Here is a 22,451-nt window from a genome sequence, read left to right on the forward strand (position 1 = left end):
TATGCATTTCAGACTCAAATGAAAGGCATTCTTTTAGACACAATCAGCCAACAAACAATTCACTGTGTAAAGCAGGGGTAGGGAACCCTGGTCCTCGACAGCCACTGCCCTGCCTGTTTTTGAAGTCTCCCTTAGCATTTAAATTATTAGTTGTATTACTTTTATCAAATAATATGAATTACATAACATTTGCAAAGTGTTAAACCTAGATCATTATTATTATTTATCTTGTAAGTTGGGGTTGTCAGACTGAATTTGTGTCATATGAATAAACTACTGCTGGACAAACTTTCTTGTTGCCTGCTTTCCTCACCCAACAGCCACTATATAACTTTTATGCGTTGCAAAGTGCATAAATAGATACAATACACCCTTTAAGCTATATTCTCTAGTTCATGTGCAAGAATTATTTTTTTTTTTACGCGCTTGTGCATTTTTCTCCTACGCACATTCTTGCATCTAGACTTCTGACACACCCACCATGGGTAACTTGGGAATTCATGCACAACAACAAAAGATGCATGTTGATTCTTTGAAGTCTGAGGCTTGCTGTAAAAATCATGAAACGTGTTATTTTCCCCCCGGACACTTGTGAATGCCATGCATCTTCCAAATCCATTTGATATTGGGCAATTTAGATATGAATGTCGTCGCTAGTCAGAATGCTTTGTCTACCACACCACACTTTTGAAGGAGAGTATGAAATGAATCCAATAAAAGTAATTTAATTAGAAAACTGTGCTTATGATTGAATGAATGTTTGGAGGTCAATTAATTAAAAAAAATAAATAAATTTAAAAAAAAGTTTGTGCCTGCATGCCGTTTAAAGGGGCTGTCTGTAAACAAACAAATTACTTCTCAATTTATAGATATGGGCTTTTAAAAACGTGTTTGGGTGATTTTGTCCTAAACCCCCACACCCCCAGCCTGTATTTTGCCATTTTGTGTTTGTTTTGTAAACAGCGGGCCGTTTCTGTGGAAAGACAGTCTTTACACCCCTCCAGCCAATCGCAGAGCGAGGCGGTGGCGTGTCGCAAACGGGCCGGGCGAACGTGTCGGCTGCATGAGGTAACTCCCGCGGCAATTTGAAAGCACGCACGGATTATTATTATTTTTTTCACTCACTCACTCACTCACTCACTCACTCACTCACAAAGCTTACATGTGTGAATGTTCACACCCACTGAAATTCGAGAAGCTGGCTGCTCAAATTGGTAAGCTTGTACCACACTGCTTTTGCTCGCCATGGCCGAAATCACAGCCCCTTCGAGAGAGAGAGGGGCATGGCCTAGGCGTGGCCTGGTGCAGCTATTTACATAAAAGTGAAACGCCCCTGCTTGGCTGCTTCTAGGCTGCTTGGAACAGAGCGTTTTTTGGCTGATTTGGGGACAGCAAAATGATCCAAAGTCAATTTTGACGAATGCATGTCACAGACATGACTTTTACACATTTGACAACTATTTTAGTATGTGGAAAAGTTGAATAATATGGGACCTGTAAGTGTCACTGCAAAAAATAAATAAATAAATAAATAAATCACAGGACTCAAGATTCAACACAATTATGTTGTGACACCACACAGAACATTACAAAAGTATATTAAAAATCACATCCTGTTGGCTTACCTGATCATCTGAATCAGAGTGTCCATTGACATCAGAAGGGGGGCTAACTGTATCACGTGGTATGTTGTCATCAGATACATCAGTGCTGTAACCGCTCCCTGTCTGAGAGCCTGTTGATCCATTAGAATTGGGCATTCCAGTATTTCCGCCAGTGTCTGAGTGACCCATCACGCCAAATCCATTGTAAAGAATGGCTCCTGATTGCCGACCACCTACAGCGTTATACACATTAAGTAAAAAAAAATAATTTTTTTTAAAAACATTTGGGGAGTTCTGTGGCAAGAGTTGATTTACCTTTGACTGTAAGGTTCTCAATGCCACATTCAAACATGATCCAGCCCCATTTCTCAAGAGATGTGGCAGAAGGGCTGAGGTCACCTAAGCTGCCATGGACGTCTGTCTCATCTACTAGAGAAAATTCCTCAGTTTCCTCCAGACCAAACAGCACTTTGGACTTCTCAATAGGGATGGCTGTGATGGCACAAGTGCCGATATCTATATGGATGCAAATATAAATAAACATATTATGAAAAGAAAACAGCAACCCATAGAAGAGCAACAAACTACTGTCGTAATTCCATTTCAAATCAAAGAACCAACCTGTGGAGTCAAGGCCTCTGAGCTGGCTGTGGATACGGTGGATGTTGAGCCTTGCGGCAATTTCTTTGCCTTTCTCAATGCCAGCATTAGAACGTAATGAGCCAGATGACTGAGGCTGCATCTTAGTGGCAGAGGCGTACTTCTCTAACATAACAGAGGGTCGCCCATGTTCTGTGGTGTTGGGGCTTTCTTCCACAATACCCCTGGGGGGGGGTAAAAAAAAAAAATGTCTTTCTGCCTCTACAAAGCCAATAATGTTCAGCTGACACCGCCAGAGAATGATTCAGTTAACAGTTCCAAATATTTTTGTGAGTGTGGGAAAAATATAACAGATCTCATTATGATGCATGCCATATCATATATTCACGATTCATAACTTGTAATAATAAATCGCTTAATTTTAACCTTACCTGGAAAAGTATTTCACCTAAAATAATTTGTATGATCACAATCTGTTCTTGACCCTAATCTTCAGCCCCCAGAAGTGGGTGGAGTAATGATATATACGCACAGACATGTAAGACACTTAGCGACACAAGGCGCAGGCGCACTTACATACTGAATAATAGTTATTGCCTCACCTATTCATCCTGAACTGGGTGGCGATCCTGTCAAAGCAGAGTGCCACAAGAGACACATGTGTGACGCACTTACTGGAGCAGGATGGAAAACCCTCCTCTACAGAAGCTTGTAGGAGACAAAGGTTCACCTAAAAGGAAAAATTAACAACACAACAGATGTTAACAACAGTATAGTGCACATGTTCATTATAGATAGATAGATAGATAGATAGAGAGACAGAGAGAGAGAGAGAGAGAAATAGATAAAGATAGTTCGAGATCGATAGAGAAATAGAGATGCTTAGAATTGTGGTACACATTTTGATGTAAAATAATTATTTCTTACAGTGGGATTGTTTTACCACTGAATAAATGAACTCGAATTAATTTTGATGATTAACTTTCACTACCAGCCATTTTAGAAAATGTAAAAATTTTCAATACCCACGAGATATTACGAATCTACCAAATGACAGAATAGAATAGAATACTTTTTGCCTCGTCCCGTTCTTTTAGAATTGACAGTAGAAAAATAAACAGTTTATTTTGTATAAAATGGGGCAATGATGTCATCTACCTGTGGTTAGGCATCAGTAAAGTTGTTTCCAAGTTTGACATTTACAGTGGAGCATAATCAGATTCTTCCCATCTATCCCCACTCTGAAAAATTATAATTGACAAGTATACTTGTCGCCGGAAGTGAATGAGTTAAGAACTTATTCAAAGCTAAAGAACACATCTTAACCATGGGTGCCAATAATTATTGGGGCGAGGTGTTCTATGGACTTCTCAATAGGGATGCCTGTGATGGCACAAGTGCTTATGTCTATATGGATGTAAACAAATGAATGTACATCTGTTAGGGAATACTTATTTTTAATTTACTGCCGCCTCCTTGTTGTTTGAATGCATATATAATTTATTATGCTGATGACTCTGTGGTTGCTGTTGATTAGATGATATTTTACAAAACACTGAGTCTCTCAGAATTTGGGGTCATGAAGCTTACCTTTGGGATTGAGACATTGGCTTGGAGGCCCTTAATTTTCACATTATCTGGCTTGACAGACAGGTCAGTCTGGCCATGGGAGATATTGAGGGGGCCGTGGGTCGTGCCCTCATTCTTGGAAAGCTTGTGCTCCTGTTTGAATGCTTGGCTCTGTGTAAATGCAGATTCACAACAATGAGACTGCAGCCAATAGAGAGAATACTACACCTTCAACAAAATTTCAGCGCATGATGGAGCTGTGATTTCTCTTTGTAGTCTATTTTACTTACAGATTCAGTAACTGTAGATTTGCTGATCTGATAAGCCTCGTTGAGAACTTTCCCATGCAGGTCATCTAGAATGGCTGCAGGATGACGGATACTAGCAAAGTGGACCATAGACTCGATGTACCTAAAACCAACAAAATACAAACATGGGTTCTAACATGGGCAGATAGTTAACAGCATACCCTTTTACAACAGTAGATAATACTGTACTGGAAATAGCAATACTGATAGGGGTGTTAAAAAAAATCGATTCGGCGATATATCGCGATACTACATCGCGCGATTCTCGAATCGATTCAATTAAAAAAAAATCGTTGTTTTTTTTTTTTTTTGTTTGTTTTTTTGTTTTTTTTTTAAGAGCTCGGGAATTGTTCATTCGGTAGTCTTACCGATTCAACGTCTTATCATCATTGCCTTTTTTTTTTTTTTTTTTTTTGTGTGTGTGAATCGATTTTTAAACTTCCATTTTTAATGGAAAAATATTCAACAAAACGTCTGACTTCGGGTCAGGATTCACACCTTGAGCATGGAAGAATGTTATATGAACGGAACATTAAGCCTTAATATTTTATTTTAATGCTGTTCAAACATGAAACAGATTACATAAGACTGAAATTTCAGATAAATAAATAATACATTTTCATATAAATCTTACACTCTACAAGCTTACTGATTAGTATTTTCTAAATTTGAATGAAAAAAAATCGCAACAATCGACTTATAAATTCGTATCGGGATTAATCGGTATCGAATCGAATCGTGACCTGTGAATCGTGATACGAATCGAATCGTCAGGTACTAGGCAATTCACACCCCTAAATACTGATAAAGCACAGTCATTAGAAGGTCCTAACTTCTCCAAATCTTAAGTTTAGGCTGAAATTCACCATCAATAGAGATAGCTTAAACACTACTGATCTTAAATCCCATGAATCAATAGTTCAGAATTTCCGGGACTTATTAGCAATGAAATATTCCCACTGGTGTCCACTGATGTATTTTTGATCAGTTATGTCTAATTGACTGTAGATGATTTTGAACAGCATGGCAAAAGACTGTTTGCACCTGTCCAGGGATTCAGCCACGAGCGGTGTAAGCACCACATTGATGGCACCCTTCACCTCCACTATGGCTGTGGTCCTGGTCTGAGCTTGAGGCTGCTCCAGAGACCAGTCGTCCGTCATTGTATCCTCATCAGTATTCTCCATAGCTCTCTTATCCAGGGGGGTATATGGCATACTGGAGAAAAACAAGGTATGTCATCTTTATTGGTACATATAAAATCACTACAGCTAAAGACACAGAGTCGAACAGAGCTGCCAAGCCAGTAGTAATTCACTTCTAGAATAATCTGTCTGAATTTCTGCTTTTTTTTTTTTTAAATTAACTTTTATCAAGAACATTACCGCGGAATGGCATGTTGTGTAAGAGGCCGTGTTGGGAATAACGGCGTTTAACTAACGGTGTGTTTTGTTTTGTTTTTTTTCCTCGTTAACGGAGTACTCTAACTAATTATCTTTTCCATACTTGAAATGCCGTAATCATTTGCAGTTGACTACTGCGTAGCGCACTCTGGCTTCACAAAAAAGCTGCTGGTTTGTGAAGGCTCGATTGTCGCTACCAGATCACAGACTTACGAGTTACACATAAGTCCAAAACAAACGTAACAAAATAAAGACGATCTGTAACATTTGGAAGCTCTGTGGAGAATATTATCACAAATAAAAAACAAAGCAGTTAAAGTTAGTAACTTATAAATACCTACCTGTTGTTATCGCCCATAAGCTGAAGTCCTCTATCTAAAAGAGAACTGGCTGAGAGGCCATGTTTTATCACCTGAAATAGTATTGTCAGTATTAATATACTGGTGTACAGTGGTTGCAGATGTACATTTTAATCATTTCATTAAATAATTATATTTATTACGACTATCCTGGTAAGCTAAATGACAACAACCTTAAAGCTTGGAACGGAGAGCTGGTCAAATGAGGTTGAGCTTTCTTCACTTGTAGGCGTGTCAAGATCTAAGGGACGGTGTAGAGAAGACTTGGAGGTCCTCTTATTGGTGGGTTGCTTGACAGACCAATTGGAGACCTTATACAAAATAAAATAAAACAGTATACACAAAACAGAGGTTATTATTTGATCAACTAAACTGGATGCAATAAAGTTGGCTACATCGCAATCTGACTAAGCCGTGTAATTAAAATTTTGAGGTAGACATGGCAAGTATGGCCAATTAAAATATATCACCTGATAGTGGGCCAGATAGTTCTGGTAGCATGCCATCACGTGGGGCTGTCTTGTTACTGGGCCAGGTTCTGCCATCTTTTCAGCCTCCACTGAACTCTCTTCTTCCATGGCTAGAGCAGATACGAAGGAGGCCTGGGATATGTGACTTGGCAGAGGCTGGGAAGGCAGCGGGGGCAGCGTTGGTGGCAATGGCAGAGGACGGGGCTCAGTTATCAGTTCCCCGTTGAGGACATAAGTGAGAGGACCTTCAACACTGTGGTAGATGGAGCTCCGGCTAACCGAGGTGAAAAATATTTCAGAACAATTGTCATTAGAAGTGTCATCCATTCACATGCATTTCATTGTTGCATGTTGTCTGTCATTAAGTATTCATTAGCAATACAGCACTAATCATGAAATTACACATTTGAACTCTTTTTCTTATGCTAATGCAGACTGGCGCAACAGCAGAAACTGTACTGTAGTAGTGAATTGGTTCTACTTGTGGGTGATTACACTGACAAAAAAAAAGAAATAAATTGCGACATTTACACTTGTGCTAACAGAAAATTACAGAACGCTTAGAAAAGAAAGTGATATCCAATTTTAAGTAACCGCTGTTAAGCACTGTCGGGCTTCAAATTCAGCTCTAAAAGCCTATTAAAACATACAAGTGTCATTATCATGAATTCACAGTAGACCAGCCAAAAGTTAATGTATGCTAAATGTAATGTAAATTCAATGTATTTATCAATTACTGTATTATTACTCTAACGCAAGTAAGGATTGTTGGCCACATTATGCAATATTTTCCAGTTTAACTTCTAAAATCGGAAAAAAAGGATTTCCTGCTCAATGTAACGATTTGCCCAAAAATATCTTAACAATCGTCTTTTTATTTTACCATTTATGACTAAAATATCTTCTAATTATTAGATTTTAGTGGTTCACAACGTGTAGTCCTGCTGGCCAATAGTTCATAGGCTAGATTCGGGTTTGAATTTCCCGCCCTCAGTTTGCGGATGTGACGTCATGTGCGCATTGTGTACGTGAAGAAGTGAGTGTGCAGTTTCATTTCCGGCTACAGGTGGCAGTAGCGATTCCAAATTAAATGGTATGCATTCAGTAGCTTTAAACGTCAAAGGATATTTATGATCAATTCAACTGCTCTGACAGATGTAGATCTTGTTCATGTTAACATATGGTGTTTAGACTCAAACATCCTGACACAATATTATTTGTACTCTCTGTACCTCTGTTCTAATATCATTTTTGGCTAAGCTTCCTGAAAAGCACCACTGAAATAAAGGTTTGTAGTACATTAATTAAAAGATGGAGCTGACCTGTAGTTCTCTATATAATAAGGCGGTTGTGGTGGTTGTTGCATCTGCTGCCTTCGCCTCTTTTTGCGTCCCGGGTACGTCCCAGGACCCTCATCAGCACTGCTAATCGGCTCAAAGTCTTCAGCAGCAGAGAAGTAGGCTTCACTGTCAGCCATGGACATGCTGGAGTCGGCGGATCGGTACTGATGGAAGGTGTTGGAATCTGCTGAGGGCGTAAAGGGGAACGAGCCATAGCTTCGACGTTGACGTGGTGAATCCAGGACATTCTCATCACTGCGGGAAACATCACCGCTGAACTGGACACCTCCAGATAGCACTGGCGGAGGCCTGTCATTGAAACAAGCAGCTGACAAGCTCTTGGTGCTCCCTAATCGACTAGAGTGCACTGAAGACTGGCGCTTGAGGGGAGAGCAAAGGGGTGACCGTACGGAGGTGCGTTCCTGGGAGTTGTTTGGTGAAATGGGTGAGCCCTCCGGAATATCCCGGAAAGTGCTGTAAGAGTCACAGGCACAAGTGGCGCATTTACCATTTCAAGAAAAAGTGTGTAAAGCTGATCAAATATTATACCTTTGTTAAATGCATATCACAATCACAAGCACTCTCAATGCTACTCACTCAACAGGACTTTTTCCATTCACAGGAAACATGCGTTGCTCAACGTTTGGCGAGGGAGTGTCCCTTTCTCCAGCCAGCAGGGGCAACGCCGCACTGGAGGAACTGTTCTCCTCAGACGAGGAGGCGGAGCTGTGAGAGCGCTGGGGTACCTGAAGGCTAAGGTGCTGCTGACCTCGCCTCTCAGGCACCTCAGGGGGCAGACACGGTGAGTGTGTATCTGTTTTCAGCCCAACAGGCCTTCCTGAAAAGACAACAATATTGATTTGACACAAAGCACATAACTGAAAACAAAGAGCATACCAATTATGCAAATTGTATTTTTTTCTGATTTGCATAGTCTTATGCAAATAACATAATTTTCGAACCACCAAACGTTACGAGTATAATTTAAAAAAAAAAAAAGAAAGCTCCCAATGATAAATTTTCCCCAAAAAATAAAAACCTTACAATCCATTGTTCAAAATTATTGCACATAACAGTTTCAAGACATTTTATAGGTTGTCCGTTGAAAATAAAAATATTTGTTGAATTTTCTGCATTAGGTCATATTTCAATAAATATAACCTCATGTCTCCTAAAGCCGCAAATTCACTAAATGAATGACTATACTCAATTTTGTTTGCAATTTTTGAACAAAATCTCAAATTATTTTCTTAAGGCTGATGATTTGAAAATTATGCCGACACTATGCCGTCTTTTGCATTGGCTATTTAGAAAATGTAAGAAAAGTAACAATTCTGGATAATAATTTTGAAGGAAGTGCACATCCTGTTGCTCCATGAGAACTTTTAAAAATTGGATTGACAACAGATTCGTTCAAAGTTCAAGTGTCACAGGACAAAACACTACAATTCTTTAAATTACCAGTATAGTTTATGTTAAAAAAATAAATAAATACAAGTATCACTGTGTAATGGTGCATTCAGTCCATACTCCATGGGCAGTGTTAAAATTCAAAGTGAATTTTCTATGCCCCTTTTTTGTGTGGCAGAGATCTGGAGCTTATCCTATCCGACTAGTCTGGAATGCCAACTCAACCAAGACTAGTCACCACCAGTGAATCACAGGGCACATGGAGAGACAGAACGAATCACACTCAGATTCAAGTTGTCACTTACTGGGAAGTGAACCCATGCTTCCTGGACAGAGCCATCAGTGACATTCAAAGCAAATGATTTCCAGAAATAGATGTCTTGAAGAGCAGCTGGAGCGGGCATTGGCATTCTTGGCATTAAAAAGCCTGACATAGTACCAACACCCGCTGCTACATTGCCTCCGACTTGTGCTTTTATTATTAATACATGTGTCACATCCTTTCCTATGCGTGTTGTCAAAAACTCCACTATTCTTTGTACTATTTAGATTCAGAGCAGTGCCCTCAGGTAGATTAATCACTAAGCATTCATCCCGACCAATGGACAAATGGAAGTATAAGGACATCTCCAGTATTTGTAAGCATGCTGGCAGAGACATCAGCCTTAACATATCACATTTAATTTAATCAATTCCTACCATCCACTTTGGGTGTTTCCTTGGTCATTATCCACTCCCCAGGCTGAAGCAAAGACTGACCATAGCACATATCTGAATCAGTGCTAGAGGAAGAGAATGCAGATGAGGAGGAGGGTGTCATCTCTTCCAATTTGAAGAAGTCCAAGCCCATATTGATTCCTCCGAAGAACCTGCAGCCTCCAAGACAGCCACAGCGATTCCTGCTACGTTTGTTTCGAATGCCAGACTCTTCAGGCCACAGGAACCAGAGTCTTGGAAGAAAGATGAGGTAAACAGGTCAACAGCTAATTCACTATAAAATAGCAAAAGCAATACTGCCATGTTGAAAGGCTGCGCTTGGCAGGCAAATAACAAATGACAGATTGTGTTTATGTACCTTTTGGTCTGTGTGTCATGTAGTTCCAGAAATTGCCTCTGGACTTCACATTTGGCTGAGTGGTCAGCGGCCAGGGCAATGTCTGCCGTAATGAGGTTCAGGTTGACTGAACCGGCCTCCAGCCAGACAGAGCGTCGCATCACTGCTGGTTGACAGAGACTGGGTGGCTGACCTGGAGCTTGGCCCTGCCCGGCCGGCAGCAGCCTGCTCGCGTCACTATGCTGATGCTGCTCGATGTACTGTTGGACGCTTAAGTCCTGCACCACAGCACTGATGCCCTCTCCTACTGCCTGGTTATGCAGGTTGCAGTTGGCCACTCGTAAAATACCCGTCTGGAAAGCAGTAGTACAATTTTACTGATAGATGTTGTTGTGGTTGAGCTTATAAAAAATACTTCAACACAATAAGTTGTTCTTGTTTCTTCAAAAAAAAATGGATGACAATAATGTCTGAAAAAACATGGGTGACATTAGGGAGCACTTTGTGGTATATTTCAAATTTAATAGAAGAATAAGTAAGGGTCTAAATACTTTGATATTAGCAGCACAGCCGTGTTCAACAATGAAAAGGTCCACTCCATCCATGGCCAGTCGCGTCATGGTGTACTTGAGCTCCTCTGAAGTTCGACAGTGACCTGGTAAGCAGGTTAACTAAAACACAACAACAAATTTGATGGTTTACAGTGGTAGGGTATACTGACTTTGAGGGTGAATGAACACATCAATAACCGCCACTGGAATGAATAGAAATGATCCACGTTGAAAAAGTCCACTGTTGCATGTATGCAAAATGTACATGTCGTACGATTACCGTAATGTGATCGTTCCCAAGATTACTTTATTGATAACACCACCTTGCACAATATAAACTCAAGGACTACTAACAATCAACAAAGCCATGAAAGTTGCACAAAAATGTTGCATGAACAAGTTATCGCCCAGCGAAATAGGCCTGTTGCAGTGTCTTCACACGACACAGGGGTAAGGAGGGGGGAATTACACTACATTTAAAATGCCCTAGTGTGATTCTGCCCTGAGAAGACATTTAGTTCTTTAGATTGTTTTTAATCATGTGAAAATCTGCAGCATTCACTGCATCATTATTTTTTATTTATTTATACAAAAATTACATTCGCACAAAAAAACAAAAAAAACAGTCATTCATATGTGACAAATATAGCTGCTATAAAAAAAAAATACCAACAAACAGTCCACAAATGTTACAGCAAGCAAAATACCTTAGCATCACAGATGCGCCGGTCAACGCCATGCTGGCAGATGACAGACGGCTTTGGTTGTTCGAGCTGGAACTCGCGGGACATCACATGGAAAACAAAAATCTCCCCCCACTCTATAATACTGGCCACCTAAAAAAATAGTGAAATTACAGAAAATAATTAACCGCAAGATCTAAAAGTTTGAATCATCATTATATACACATTGACAAAATTGTTGGTCCCCCAATGTTAATGAAAGAAAAACCCACAGTGGTGATGTAAACAACTTGAATATGACCAAAATAATACAAATAAAATGTAGTCAGGTCTGTTTTATTTTTAAAATAATTCTGTTGACCCACAAATCAAAAGCATTGTATGATTTTCAATTGTTAATTTTCATTGCATTTTTAATTATTCTTTTGTTAGATTATATCTGTCACTTCTGCATGTTTTTCCTTCTTTAAAAGAGCGGTACCAACAATTTTGCCAGTGTGTATGTGACACATTCATATCACACCCAAGATATCAGTGCACCATAGTCGACCTGGGTTGTGTGTTCTACTGTGTGAGAAAACCTGTTTGTTGCAAACTTTTGTCAATAAAGTGAAGGGAAATAAAACACCGACATTTAGCCAGCATCAAAGAATTAACCCCCCAATGAGTTTTTACAATGGTGACAGTTTGGAATCTGGAATAAATGGTTCCAAAAGCATCAACGTGGGATTGTGGATTGGATTGTGGTCCAACATCAAGGTACCACTGTATTTAGAATATTCCTAATACATTTCTAGAACCTCAGCTAAGAACTCAAACACACCTGTGGAACAGTCACCCTGCCAGAGAAAGCCCCTGCCTGCATATCGATGAGCCAGGCATATTCAAGGGTGTCACTTCCTAATGGCAGCCCCTGTGCAGAGAACATGGCATGTGCCCTCATCTGCAGGCCTGACAGGCTTAGGTGGCCATCCCTCAACACTCCATCCACCGTGGGACGCTGAAATGCAAGGAACAGACAGAGGCAGAGACAGAGACAGAGACAGAGAGAGAGACAGAGAGAGAAAAATAAATCTAGTTGATGCTAACAGAACATTGTGTTTAACAATAACAAACCCTGCTGCTAACAGCCACATGATGGTGTCAAAGCACTACTTTCTTTAAAAAAAAAAAAAAAAAAAAGCTCTCAACTCATTTAAAAAAAAAAATTAATTGATGTTTTTTTATATTCTATTGATGATTTTATTGGGGTTTTCTTTTCCTTTTAATTTCTGTTTTTTTCTGCTGTTTGCTTGTTTATATGTTCAATAAAATCAAATCAAAATCAAAATCAAGTCTGATGCAAGACTGACATAGTGCGGCATAAGACTTCAAGGGGGAAAAAAAACTCTTACCTGGTAGTTGTCACTGATAAAGATGTGGATTGGTGACAGCAGCAACTGAAGCATGGTCTCCTTGTAACCTTTTTTCAGTTCAAAACATAAGCGCTCCAAGAAGCCAGATGGACCTTCTGGCCCCTCGCTGCTACAGTGCTGAGGAAAACGACAAACATAAAACAGAGCCTGCCCTTGGATTTCGACTAGAGTATAGATCAATCCAAAACAAGACTTTTGAATAGAAATGGAAAACTAAGAGTACAAGAATGACTTTATATTCTAATAATCATACTGTTGCTATTTCAGTATATATTTTTCCAAACTGTTGCTCTACCCATTAGTCTTTCCTAAGCCACAAACTGTACAATGACAGTCAGCATTACCATAGGCAGTCGACCATGGACTTTGTAGAGATTAATGAGCACAGTTATGTCCCATGGTCGCAGGTCCAAAGGATGTATGTCTGAAGTCTCCTTAGCTCCACTGTCGTCCATTCCAAGAGGGGACCAGCCCAGACCAGATGAGGACGTAGACAAAACCGGACTGGACACTGTCTCTTCAAAGTCAGTGTACATGTCATCTTCACCAAAATAATTTTCCTGAGAAATAGTAGAAGAGTGGACCTTAGAAGGTTATTTGATCGAATGTGGGTTGTGCTGTGTCAGACTCTATAACACTACTTTTCAGACAGGATCTTTATAAAACACACATACACAAAAACATTAAAAACAAAATCACAGAATGTATTTTTTTGTTTTCTCTGTTTTGCTTATGAGCACTGGCGTGCACAGGACCCCTAGTGGTGCTGACACCCTCTATATATCTCCCTCTCCCCCTCCCTTATGAATTCCCGACCTGTAATCATTTTGAGGTAAAGTAGCATGTCTCATACAGCACAAACAACTGAGCATAAGTTAGAGGAATGGCAAACTAATTAAGCTGTTTTAATGCTATACGCTAAATCAATAATAGATAATGTGATAAGCACCTCCAGGGACAACTAATTGTAATGACGGTGAAAAGAAGCTCTCTGTGGTCCATGCATTGAAAAGCATCAGACTTGATCATTGTAATTTCATTTGCGGGGATTTTTTTTACTTCAAAATGTGATGAACTGTGGTTTGTGTCTGGTTTGTATTATACTAGTAGTCACAGGCAAAAACAATCCAATAAGTCATCGGTGGGCAAAGCATTTGCATTGAGTTGCATTGTGGAAATATCAGAAATGCCTGGATGTTTAGAATTGTCAATTGCCTGTGAAAAATACCCTTTTGCCTTCTTATAATGACAACAGTCAGACTTATATATTTTTTTTTTTTTTTTAAGTCAGACTTATGACTTATGACTTATGACTTATTCATTGTCATGCCCTTAGTCTGTTTGGTTACAATTTGTCTATTTATTTACTAATTGTAGTGTAATGCCTAGAAAGAAGAAGATGAAAAGGGAAGAAAAAAAAAGAAAAACAGCTATACAGAAAGCAACCAAGGGAAACATCTCTCTGCGCTCTTGGATGAAACGAGACACATGAAGATGAAAGGTCAGAGTCAAGGCCAGAGAGAGTCATGTTGCCTCGTGTTTAGCACCTTTTAAAGCTCCCATTTTAATATTGATTTGCTCCTTAAGGTTAATCTTATTTAAAATTCTTAAAAGCTGCTCACATTTTATTTTTAAGTGGTTTGTACTAAATCAGCAGGCATGAAGCTATAGCTAAATTATTAGCTATTGTTTTGTACCTAACATAACTAATGTTGATTTCTATGCTACAAGCCTTGAAGTCATGTTGCCCTAATAGACTGTGATATTATTATTATTACCATCATCATCATCATCATCATCATCATCATCATTATGTGTGTAATGTTTATTTCTTTATCTATTTATTTTTAACTTCTATTGACACTTCTGAACATTCAGGCCTTTATACGGTGAAAACAAACGGTGGATTGTCATGATTTTGGGACTACCAAACAAGCCACACAGATTATTACAGTAGTCAAACGACATCTCATTACATTTTGAAATCAAAATAATCCTCACAAATTCAATTCAATTCAATTCAATGATCTGATTTCATTCACCAAAGTGACTGCCATCGTGACTTGTGACGTCATCTCGGAATTGTTACTAAAGGTATTCCAGCTGTGCAAAAGTGCCCCTTTTTCCCCCCGTAGCACTTGACCGCCAAAATGTGTGTGCACGCCACTGCTTCTGAATGTCATTAACTGCTGTGTATATTGATGCTTGTAGGTGTTGTGTCTTTGCTTGTGGAAAGCACATTGAGTTGCCATGTGTATGAGGTGTGCTATAGAAATAAAACTGCTTTATACCTTGATAGAAATCAGTGCCCTAAGTAAAGGTCCATAAAGGATAATTTGAGAATCAGGAGACATTTCCATTTCCACATGAAGTCTGTCAGGGGGAAGCTCTGCGGGGTCGGTGGGTATCCTGCTGTGGCCCGCTGAGGCCGAGGTGTAGTATTGGTAGGTGTGGTGTCCGGAAGTGTGTTCTGGGGGCCGTAAAGCTGACAGCATTGATTCCTCCATTTCAGACACTGCAGTTAGGAAAGATAACTTCGTAAGTTTTCAAAAGAATAAGAAATGTGTGAGACCATGGCAGAAAGCTTACATGACTGTTTGAGTTGCTCATCAGCTTTTTGGGGATAAATAGGATGCCATGTGTAGTCAATGATGAGCATTAAGTTTGGAACACTCCAGCAGTCAACCCAGCCAGCTCTGATGATGAGGAAATATTAAGAACACGTCACAATGCGGAGTTGAAAATTCTAAACAAGCTTGACGATCAGTTTGTCAGAGGATGTAATTGATGGAAGACCAGTTTAGATAGAACACAATATTAAGAGAGAAGATGGTCTCTGAGATGATGAAATCAAAAAAGTCCGAGCATCTCTTTGAACAGAATTTAAAATTGTAAAAAATAGACAGTGTTATACCGCTGGAAAACATACTTATTTGCTTCACTATAGTGGCACTTAATTTAATTCTGAAAATGGCAAATTTTTCACTTGTATACTGCTTTTCCACCTCTTAAGACACCAAAAGTGCTTCACATCGCATTCATCTACTGTAAGGGCTGATATTTGTGCCACCAGAAAGACGGCTGTTGGCGTTTTCGTCACCACCGGAAACACTTGACACCAAAGTTGTAGGGCAGCAGTACATCGTGTCTTCACGGTGGTTTGTCTTAACGACTAGGTGGATGGAATATGATTTATGCCATGACTCGTGATGGAATATATTAATTCACAAAAGTGTTAGCCTCCGTGAATTTTGAAGTCGGTTAGAATATGCATATATATTGAGGTGGTGCTGTACTAGACACGTTAGTAAATTAAGTGAACACAGACAGCCTGCTGTCTGATGTTCACTTAACACTAGGGCTGTATATAAGGGAAGGGAAATTTACTTTTTCTTTCTTTTCTTTTTTTTTTTTTTTAAATATATGTATAACTATGGGCGTTTTATGCCACTGAAGACTCAGGGTACTGCAGCATGCTTAATCCAAGAATCCTGCACAATTGAGGAGTAGGCTTTCTAGAAGCATAAACGTATTAGCCTATGTTTAAACCAACTTTAATAAATTGAACGGATATTCGAAATTGTTTTCCTTTCTTCTTCATCCTCATTGTTCAGTCAACAGTTATAACAGTTATAATTTTACAGCAATGTACATGACAAATTAAGTGAACATCAGACAGGCTGTCTGTGTTCACTAAATTTACTGACGTGTCTAGTACAGCACCACGTCAATATATATGCATATTCTAACTGATTTCAACATTCACGGAGGCTAAGGCTTTTGTGAATTAATATTTTCCATCACGAGTCACGACATAAATCATATTCCATCCACCTAGTCGTACGAACCACCATGAAGACGCGATGTACTGCAATTACGCTTACATTCGCCATTTGGTGGCGTTGCGCTACAACTTTGGTGTTCAAATGGGGTCACGTTGTTTCTGGTAGTGACGAAAACGGCAACAGCCGTCTTAGTTAAAACAGCGAAATATACTCAAAAATACAAATAATACTACTTCACGTTAGTTTACGTTAAGATTATGGCTATGTTTAGTGTTATAGTTGCATTTAGGCTTAGTTTAAAAAATAAAATAAAATAGTAAGAAACCCGAGAGCTTCAAAAGGGACATCGACAGAAACTGCTCATTGTGTGGAACCCACCCAGAGACAGTTCAACACCTCTTCTGGATCTGTGGACACACTCTGACTTTTTGGAAAGAGTTTAGTAATTTTGTTATTAGGCATCTATATAGAGACTTTTTGTTGAAATGGGAAAATATAGTGTTTTGTTTCTTTAGGAAGTATGTTAATGAAGATATATTTTTTATTATTAATCTGTTAATACTTATGGCGAAATTCTTTATTCATAAATGCAAGTATGGAAATCAAAAACCCAACTTCACACACTTTCACATTGACATGCTCACCTATATTAGACTTATAAATGGCTCTCATAACAGGAAGGCTATGAAAACTATCACTATTTGTAAAAAATATAGATTGTTTGACTGTACATGAAACCCCTGGCATTATTGTTTTGTTTTTTGTTTAGTAGTGTTGTCTTTGTTTTGTGTTGTACTTAAGTATATTGATATATGTTCCATTTTGTTCAAATCATTATTCTGATTTGTACTTGTTCTTTGGTTTAATAAAGGGGGAAAAAAAAAAAAAAACCGAGAGCAGCTGTTGCGGGAAAAGTGACGTCAGCGGAAAAACAAAGGCGCTGATTGGCCAAAGAGGATATCCGTGCATCTGTAATAGATTGCTCTTCCTCAAGTACCCGGATGCTTGTCAAGCGAACTGAATTTGTATTTAGAAAATGTGAATTTGCATTTGCAAAACTGAATGTGAACATATAGGGAATATTGAATTTTTTTTCCACATTCAAATTTGATAATACAGATTAAGTTTTTCACTTCAGTGATTCAAACTAAAAAAACAAAAACAAAAACAAATTCAATTTAGGTCATTCAAATTCAGTTTTTCAAAATGAATAGCACAAATTCAATTTATGTAATTCAGATACAGTATTTAAATAGTTATTCAAGTTTAGCGATTCAAATTCAAATCTAAATAATTCTGATTCATGTTTAGTGATTCAAATTCAAATCTAAATAATTCAGATTCAGTTTCTGGTGGAACAAATATCAGCCCATACTACTGATGGTGCAGTACCAGGAGCAACTAGGGGTTCAGTAACATGGTCACTAGGGCCAGGGATCGAACCCACAACCTCTGGGTTGGGAGACGACCACTCTACCACTGAGCCATGCCATCTCCAAAAGACGGCAAAGCAAAAACAAAGCAGCTTTATCTGTAAAACATTATTTTTTTCTTCATTATTTTACAATCAGGATTCCTAAACTAAAATTAATTACTATAGTATAATCACTGTACCAACACATACATAGAATAGTTTCAAATAACAGTAACAGTAACATTTTTGCCATTTCCATTGAGATACGTTATGAAGCCCTTTTCTTTGCAAATACAACTCACTCTGCGTGGGTGATATTCCTCCACCGGGACTTGTTGGGTTTAGGTGGTGGGGCACTTTGATTTTCCCCTGGCATGAACATGTCTGGAGGCAGCTTGACATTCCGGTAATCTTTGGCAAGGGTGAGGAGGGGGTAGCGGCTGGGGTGGCACTCAGGCAAAGATAGTCGCATGTCTGTATCCTCTGCCTAAAAACGTCAGGATTTACATGTAATTAGATACTCACAGTTAAAGCCTATTTTCTAATCCATCTGACTCTTAAAAATAAACTTATGAGCAATCTACAGGATGCATTTTCACTGCCAGCAAAGAAGAAAAATCATTACACTTTGTCACATGGAAAGTTGGAAAACATATTTTGGCAGCCGCATTTTCAAAGCAAATCATATCTGAAAAAAAAAAAAAGAACTAACCTTCAAACTGAAGCGGGTATGGCAAGTAGTTGGAACAAACTCATTGAAAGGCAAAATGAAGTCTATATTGAGCGTCTCTCCACATGCTGCCAGGTATACTGCAGAAAAATTATATTGTAAGGAGTAATGCAGTACATTTACATTTCGTAAACCCTAATCAGCCACCACATTCTGACCACTTGCACAAAACAATTCTATCAATACAGGAGCTGCATCAAATATTCTGCCCACAAAGAATGTTCAATTTTGAATTACTGAAAGATCTTCATTTACACTATGTTTACAATTGTGGTTGGTAAGGATTATAGTGGTCTAGATTTACATTAGGCTGGGATATATATATATATATATATATATATATATATATATATATATATATATAGTGCTGAACACAACCCACATTAAAATGAAATCACAAACATGTAAGGATAGATGCCAAGGTCAAAGGTGTGTTTGCGTGCGTGTACGTGCATGAAAATGAAAATTTGTGTGATTTGCTTCATGTTAGTTTTCTTCATAGGCTTCTTTGCTAGCTGGAGATCATTCGTGCATCCCTGATTGCACTTAGGAAATCAGACTTTCCCAATCATTGTTTTTTTTTTTTTATTATTATGCTGGTGCCTGTCCCAGCTCTCTTCGGACAATAGGCAGGATACAGCCTGAACAGGTTGCCAGCCAATCACAAGGCACACAAAAACAAACATTCACACCGAGGGACAGTTTAGAGTATTCAAAAACCTTCCGTGCATGTTGTTTGGAATGTGGGAGGAAACTGGAATTCCCGGAGAAAAAAACACACATCCAAGGGAAGAACATGCGAACTCCACAGAAAAGCTGGAGCCCGGACCTCTGAACTGTGATGCGGACGTGCTAACCAGTCGTCCAAACTCCATAGCAGTGCATTTTTATTTTGTACTTATTTTTGTTCACAAGGAATACTTTTTGGAACCCAATATCTCTCTCCTGTTTATGTCATAAATCATGACCCAGGTGGTGACAACAATCAGGGCTTATGCATAAATTACGACAAACATAAATCTTTCTCACCATTCTCCTGTTGCTTGGTGGAACAGTCAATCCAGTTGTGCTGGTTTGCCGCCCAGATCATCTCAAACTGGTGAAAAAGCATTTTGAATGTCCAGGAATAGGGAATAAAGGAGTAAATGTCTGGCGCATTGTCACTTGCCCAGTCCTGAATCAAATCTGTTAAATCAACAACAACTAAGTGTTAAGGGAAAAAATAAAATAAAATCACTTAAACCACATTTGTGAATTTTAAGTATCTTATGAGGTCCAAACATGTTCTTATGACACACGCTGCTGCTTTGTTTTTCTAACTCACCGGTGAAAAAGTTTTTCTGGGCATAGATGAAGTGGTAGGTGGCCTTGTACACCTCAATCTCACACTGCCAAGACTGGGGCATGTTCCATACCCGGGGGTAGCTGGCAATCACATGGAACTGAAATTTCAAAGGCAAAAGACATTTAGGTTTTTTCTCCAAGTTGAAATTGCATGTTCTGCAGAGACTCTTGTGTAATTAGCTGCTACTTACAGCTAACATCTCAGCCTCAATAAGAGTCCTGTACTGCATGCTGCTGGTGGTGTCAACATGAAGCAGCTGTCCTTTGATGGTGGGCGAATAGCCTGAGGGAAGAAGCAAAACGCAACACCATCAGATCTTCAAAATTATGTATGTGTTAACAGTTAACTACATTTTTACATAGTTTTATGCAACTAAACATAACTACATGGCATTACACCAGAAGATCTAAAGCTGAGTTGAACGACAAATATTGAAGGCATAAAAAAAGTGCATTATTTGTACAGATAGACTTATATTTGGAGTATTAGGTTAGCTCTGTTTGTAATGTAGCATCCAAGAGGGTAATGCTACAACAGTTGCCGTTCGATTAAGTCATCCTTGAGTAGGAGCAGGAGTAACATTTTTTTTTTTTTTTTTGTCATAGGGTGTGTGGAAAATGAAATAATAAGGGGACAAAATTTGACTTGTTCCTCAAACAAATTAAACTAAGCAAGTATATATTATGCGTGCAAATTTCATTCATATTAAACAATAATGTTATTTATTCATAGACTTTGAATGTTTTTGTACATTGCTAATAAACAGCACATTCGGTACAAAATCTCCTGCGTGCTTAATACGGTATGTACTTAAATATATTTCAACATTTAGAGACTCTGAAGTTTTTATGAAACAAATTATTTAGCATAATCTTTGGATAGCCCGGGGTATACTTAGTATACTTGCTTGTACAATAATTGCATTCATGGCCATGACTGTGAAGTAATGTCACAAAAACGTAGATTGATTATGTTGCAATTGTAAATGTGTATTTTTATTTTTTTCATCGATTTGTAAAAGCACTGAATTCTCTTGTCTATGAATTGTGTTGTACAAATACATCTGTCCTGCTATTTATTAAATTGAGACTCCTTTAGCAATACTCTCTTTTAATTCTGTGTCTACACTTTCATGATAGAAGTGCGTCCCTCATATGCATCAATTTAATATATATAATATATAAATATCATATTGTGATATAGTGGTTTTACTTTGGAAAACAATGACCGACCAACCAGTGACCGGTAACACAACATCAAACCTCCCTGGCCAGTGTTGTGCATATTTGACATGGTCCTCTATATAATATATACACAAGTTTGGTTGTGGTTCAGCAACTTTATCAGAAAGTCTTACCGGTCTCTCCTACAGTCATGGGGATGTTGACTTCCAGGTAAGAACCGGCACCTACATTCACATGGATGGCATTGGTTTCCTAGTAAGAAGAATGAAGACAAGAGAAGTCACGTTTTCACCAAGCTTCACACTTCAGGTTGCCAGGTATGTTCAAAACAGTAAACACGACTGAGTATTCCCACAGTGAATGTTTGGTCAATGGAGGAAGCTATCAGATACAGAAATACTACATCACCATAATATTAAGACAGCATGTAAATTGTCAATTCATTCACAAGATAATTAAAATTCACAACTTCCACAATAAACATAACATATCCCATGTTCCTATTTTTCATAAAACATAATAAAGGGTTTGAATGACGAGGAAGCAAAAAAAAAACAAAAAAAAAACAAGCACACAGAAAAAATTCAAGAGTGGAGCATACCTTGTTTTTGGTAAAAAGCAGGTCAATGGTGGCATCAGCAATGATGTTCATCCGGAGCTCGAAGGCCTGGATCTGCCTGGGTTGTCCTGGCTGGGCCATTTCTGTCACTTTCATGTCCTGATAGTCCGCCGGCAAGAAGAACTTCCAGAGGCAATCCCTATACAAAAAATTTGTTTTTAATACAAACTTGAACATATCAAGCTTCACTGTCTGAAAACTAAATATGACTTCACAACATAATTTTAGACTTTTCTAATCTCTGTGTCATGCGCTTGTTCGGGCACCTCTGGCGATCTGCCCAGGGGCCGTAGTTGAAATCAGTTCCTTTTCCACAGACAATGTCAAGACCCCAGCATGGAGGAAGGTCCTGAAGCTTATCATCCTCATTGGGTGTCTCAGCTTCCTCCCCAATCTCTTGCTCCACTGGTACCACACCTGCAGATGTGCACACAAAAAATGGGTTAATTAGCACCCTGAAAGAATACATTTTAACAAAATATAAACTACTTTACAAATTAACATTGAGAAAAAAACAGGAAAATAATGTTGAAAATGAGAAGATGCTTTCCCATTGGTTGCTTATGTTTTTTTTTCCTGCTTTGCTTGCTAGTTACCACCCCTCTCTC

General features: G+C 38.7%; 1 protein-coding gene across 1 annotated transcript in view; it reads right to left on the reverse strand.

Annotated features, from left to right (window-relative positions):
- The window catches only part of kiaa1109 (KIAA1109 ortholog), an 82,364-nt gene that overhangs the window by 43,182 nt on the left and 16,731 nt on the right, over positions 1–22,451 (reverse strand). Inside the window, 29 exon segments of the mRNA XM_077539510.1 lie at positions 1,626–1,837; positions 1,920–2,120; positions 2,226–2,428; positions 2,807–2,934; positions 3,795–3,944; positions 4,064–4,184; positions 5,126–5,299; positions 5,826–5,896; positions 6,017–6,154; positions 6,314–6,587; positions 7,636–8,127; positions 8,251–8,491; positions 9,763–10,013; positions 10,139–10,470; positions 10,669–10,788; positions 11,376–11,504; positions 12,175–12,351; positions 12,746–12,883; positions 13,111–13,326; positions 15,058–15,281; positions 15,356–15,462; positions 18,268–18,452; positions 18,678–18,775; positions 19,725–19,880; positions 20,020–20,137; positions 20,231–20,322; positions 21,398–21,476; positions 21,826–21,982; positions 22,110–22,260. Of these exon segments, the coding sequence (XP_077395636.1) occupies positions 1,626–1,837; positions 1,920–2,120; positions 2,226–2,428; positions 2,807–2,934; positions 3,795–3,944; positions 4,064–4,184; positions 5,126–5,299; positions 5,826–5,896; positions 6,017–6,154; positions 6,314–6,587; positions 7,636–8,127; positions 8,251–8,491; positions 9,763–10,013; positions 10,139–10,470; positions 10,669–10,788; positions 11,376–11,504; positions 12,175–12,351; positions 12,746–12,883; positions 13,111–13,326; positions 15,058–15,281; positions 15,356–15,462; positions 18,268–18,452; positions 18,678–18,775; positions 19,725–19,880; positions 20,020–20,137; positions 20,231–20,322; positions 21,398–21,476; positions 21,826–21,982; positions 22,110–22,260 (5,135 nt within the window).

This window comes from Festucalex cinctus, chromosome 12 (assembly GCF_051991245.1).
Source record: "Festucalex cinctus isolate MCC-2025b chromosome 12, RoL_Fcin_1.0, whole genome shotgun sequence".
Classification (NCBI taxonomy): domain Eukaryota; kingdom Metazoa; phylum Chordata; class Actinopteri; order Syngnathiformes; family Syngnathidae; genus Festucalex; species Festucalex cinctus.